This window comes from Vigna umbellata, chromosome 4, assembly GCF_029865625.1.
Source record: "Vigna umbellata cultivar VRB3 chromosome 4, Vumbellata_1.0, whole genome shotgun sequence".
Lineage (NCBI taxonomy): Eukaryota > Viridiplantae > Streptophyta > Magnoliopsida > Fabales > Fabaceae > Vigna > Vigna umbellata.
This window is the reverse complement of record NC_142168.1, coordinates 29,422,005-29,423,735: the sequence shown is the minus strand read 5'-3', so window position 1 is coordinate 29,423,735 and position 1,731 is coordinate 29,422,005. Positions and strand designations below refer to the sequence as shown.

Genomic DNA, 1,731 nt, shown 5'->3' with positions numbered 1-1,731 from the left:
AATTTAGAATTAAAAGAAATCTTAAATTTAATTCTTCTTGCCAACTATGTAAAGAATTAAAAAAAAAAATCATTATTTACTATGCAGGGTTGAATTTAGTTGCAAAATATGAGAAAAAGAAAAGTAAGTAAATAGTTAAAACCAAGTAAATTTAATTTACTGCTGGAAGGGTTAAGTAATTTGTATAGAATTCTGTGTTTAAATATTAATAAACAGTGTTTATTACATTTTTTTTTTCAAATTTCTTATATATAAATCAATTTTTTGAGAAACAAAATTTGTATTATTAAAGAGAAGACACACATAAAAATCAATTTCAGAATATTTCTCTTTTTGGTAAAATTCAATTTACATACTTATATATAAATCAAACATAAAAATCTGAAAAACAAATCTAACTCAAATAATATACATCCAATATTTTATTACCTATCTGACACAGTCAATTAACAGAATAAAGTGATAAATGTTCACGTAATCAAAAGTCTTATTTATTTTATACCTGCTATTTCATTCTATTTTTCTCTATATTACTTCCCATACATGAATCTTCTCCTTCTTCAACTAAAAAAACTCCCAAAAAAAAACAAACAAATTTATACTAACACATGCAACAACATATATAAATTACAAAATTATTACATCCAAACCTTAAACAAAATAAATAAATAAAACAACAGTCCTCTCTCATCTCTCAGCTACCTCATTATCTTCTTCCTTCTACCACTCATCAATTTCTGAAAATAACATTGAAAAACAACCCTTCAAAGGATCCAAACTTGTGAAGATTCTGAGTTCATAATAATGCAGAGTCAAAAGCCCTAGCTATGGTGTCAACTACAGAAAGAAGTTTCACTGAGTGAGGGAAGAAAGATTAGCAGAAGAATTAGATGAGTTAGAGTTGTTCTTATGGTTATGCATCCACACCTTGAAAACCTGTCTTGTAACTCCAACACTTTTACAAAACCTCTCTATCTCATCATCCACCTCTCTCCTCTGCAGCTTCCACCCCAGCTTCTCTGCAAACGCCAACATCTTCTCCTTCTGCTCAGCACTGAACTTAGTCCTGAACCTCTTCCTGCTGCTCCTCTCTCCCATCTCCATTCTTCCGACGTCTCCTCCAGAATATTCCATTATATCCCCGCTTCCTCCAACCTGCAGACCTTCCATCGCACCGGGACACGTCACTTTGCGATGGAAGTTGCGGTGACAACCGCATGCTGCACACTGGAGGGAGGAAGAGGAGACGTCGATATCGAGAGTGAATTCTCCGCAACCATCGGTAGCGTAGCTACCGAGACTCGCTGCATGGTTGCGGAGACACTCTCGATATATAGAGTTTGAAGATGAAGATGATGAAGAGTTTTCCATGTTGTTGGTGTGTGTGAAAGGATGGAAGGTTGAGTATTTATTTGCAGACGAAGAGAAGGTGGTGGGAGAATGACATGAATGGACATGGTTGGAGAGAATATTTACAGTGTTCCCCGTTGTGTGGACATGCTAGCGTCCTATACAACTAGGCAACATCTCCATAATGTGTCCAACATCTACATAAAGCTTTCCATAGGACAATATGTACTCAAAGATAACATTACATCTAGTTAAAGTAAAAAAACAACAAAGGAAAATGTTCAAAAACTTCCCTTCAAAATTAGGGTACATTGGTGTAGGGAACATAAGGATACAAATAAAAAAAAAAAAGAAAAATTCAAGTTCATCTATGTAGGTAAT

General features: G+C 34.1%; 1 protein-coding gene across 1 annotated transcript; it reads right to left on the bottom strand.

Annotated features, from left to right (window-relative positions):
* Positions 1-395: 395 nt before the first annotated feature.
* LOC124833816 (zinc-finger homeodomain protein 11-like) lies at positions 396-1,458 on the bottom strand. Its single transcript, XM_047308377.2, has one exon. The coding sequence runs from the start codon at positions 1,369-1,371 to the stop codon at positions 853-855; it is 519 nt and encodes a 172-aa protein (XP_047164333.1). The 5' UTR covers positions 1,372-1,458; the 3' UTR covers positions 396-852.
* Positions 1,459-1,731: the final 273 nt, after the last annotated feature.

Coding starts and splice junctions, on each gene's coding strand:
- LOC124833816 (XM_047308377.2), bottom strand. CDS start 1,371: ATGGAAAACTCTTCATCATCTTCATCTTCAAACTCTATATATCGAGAG.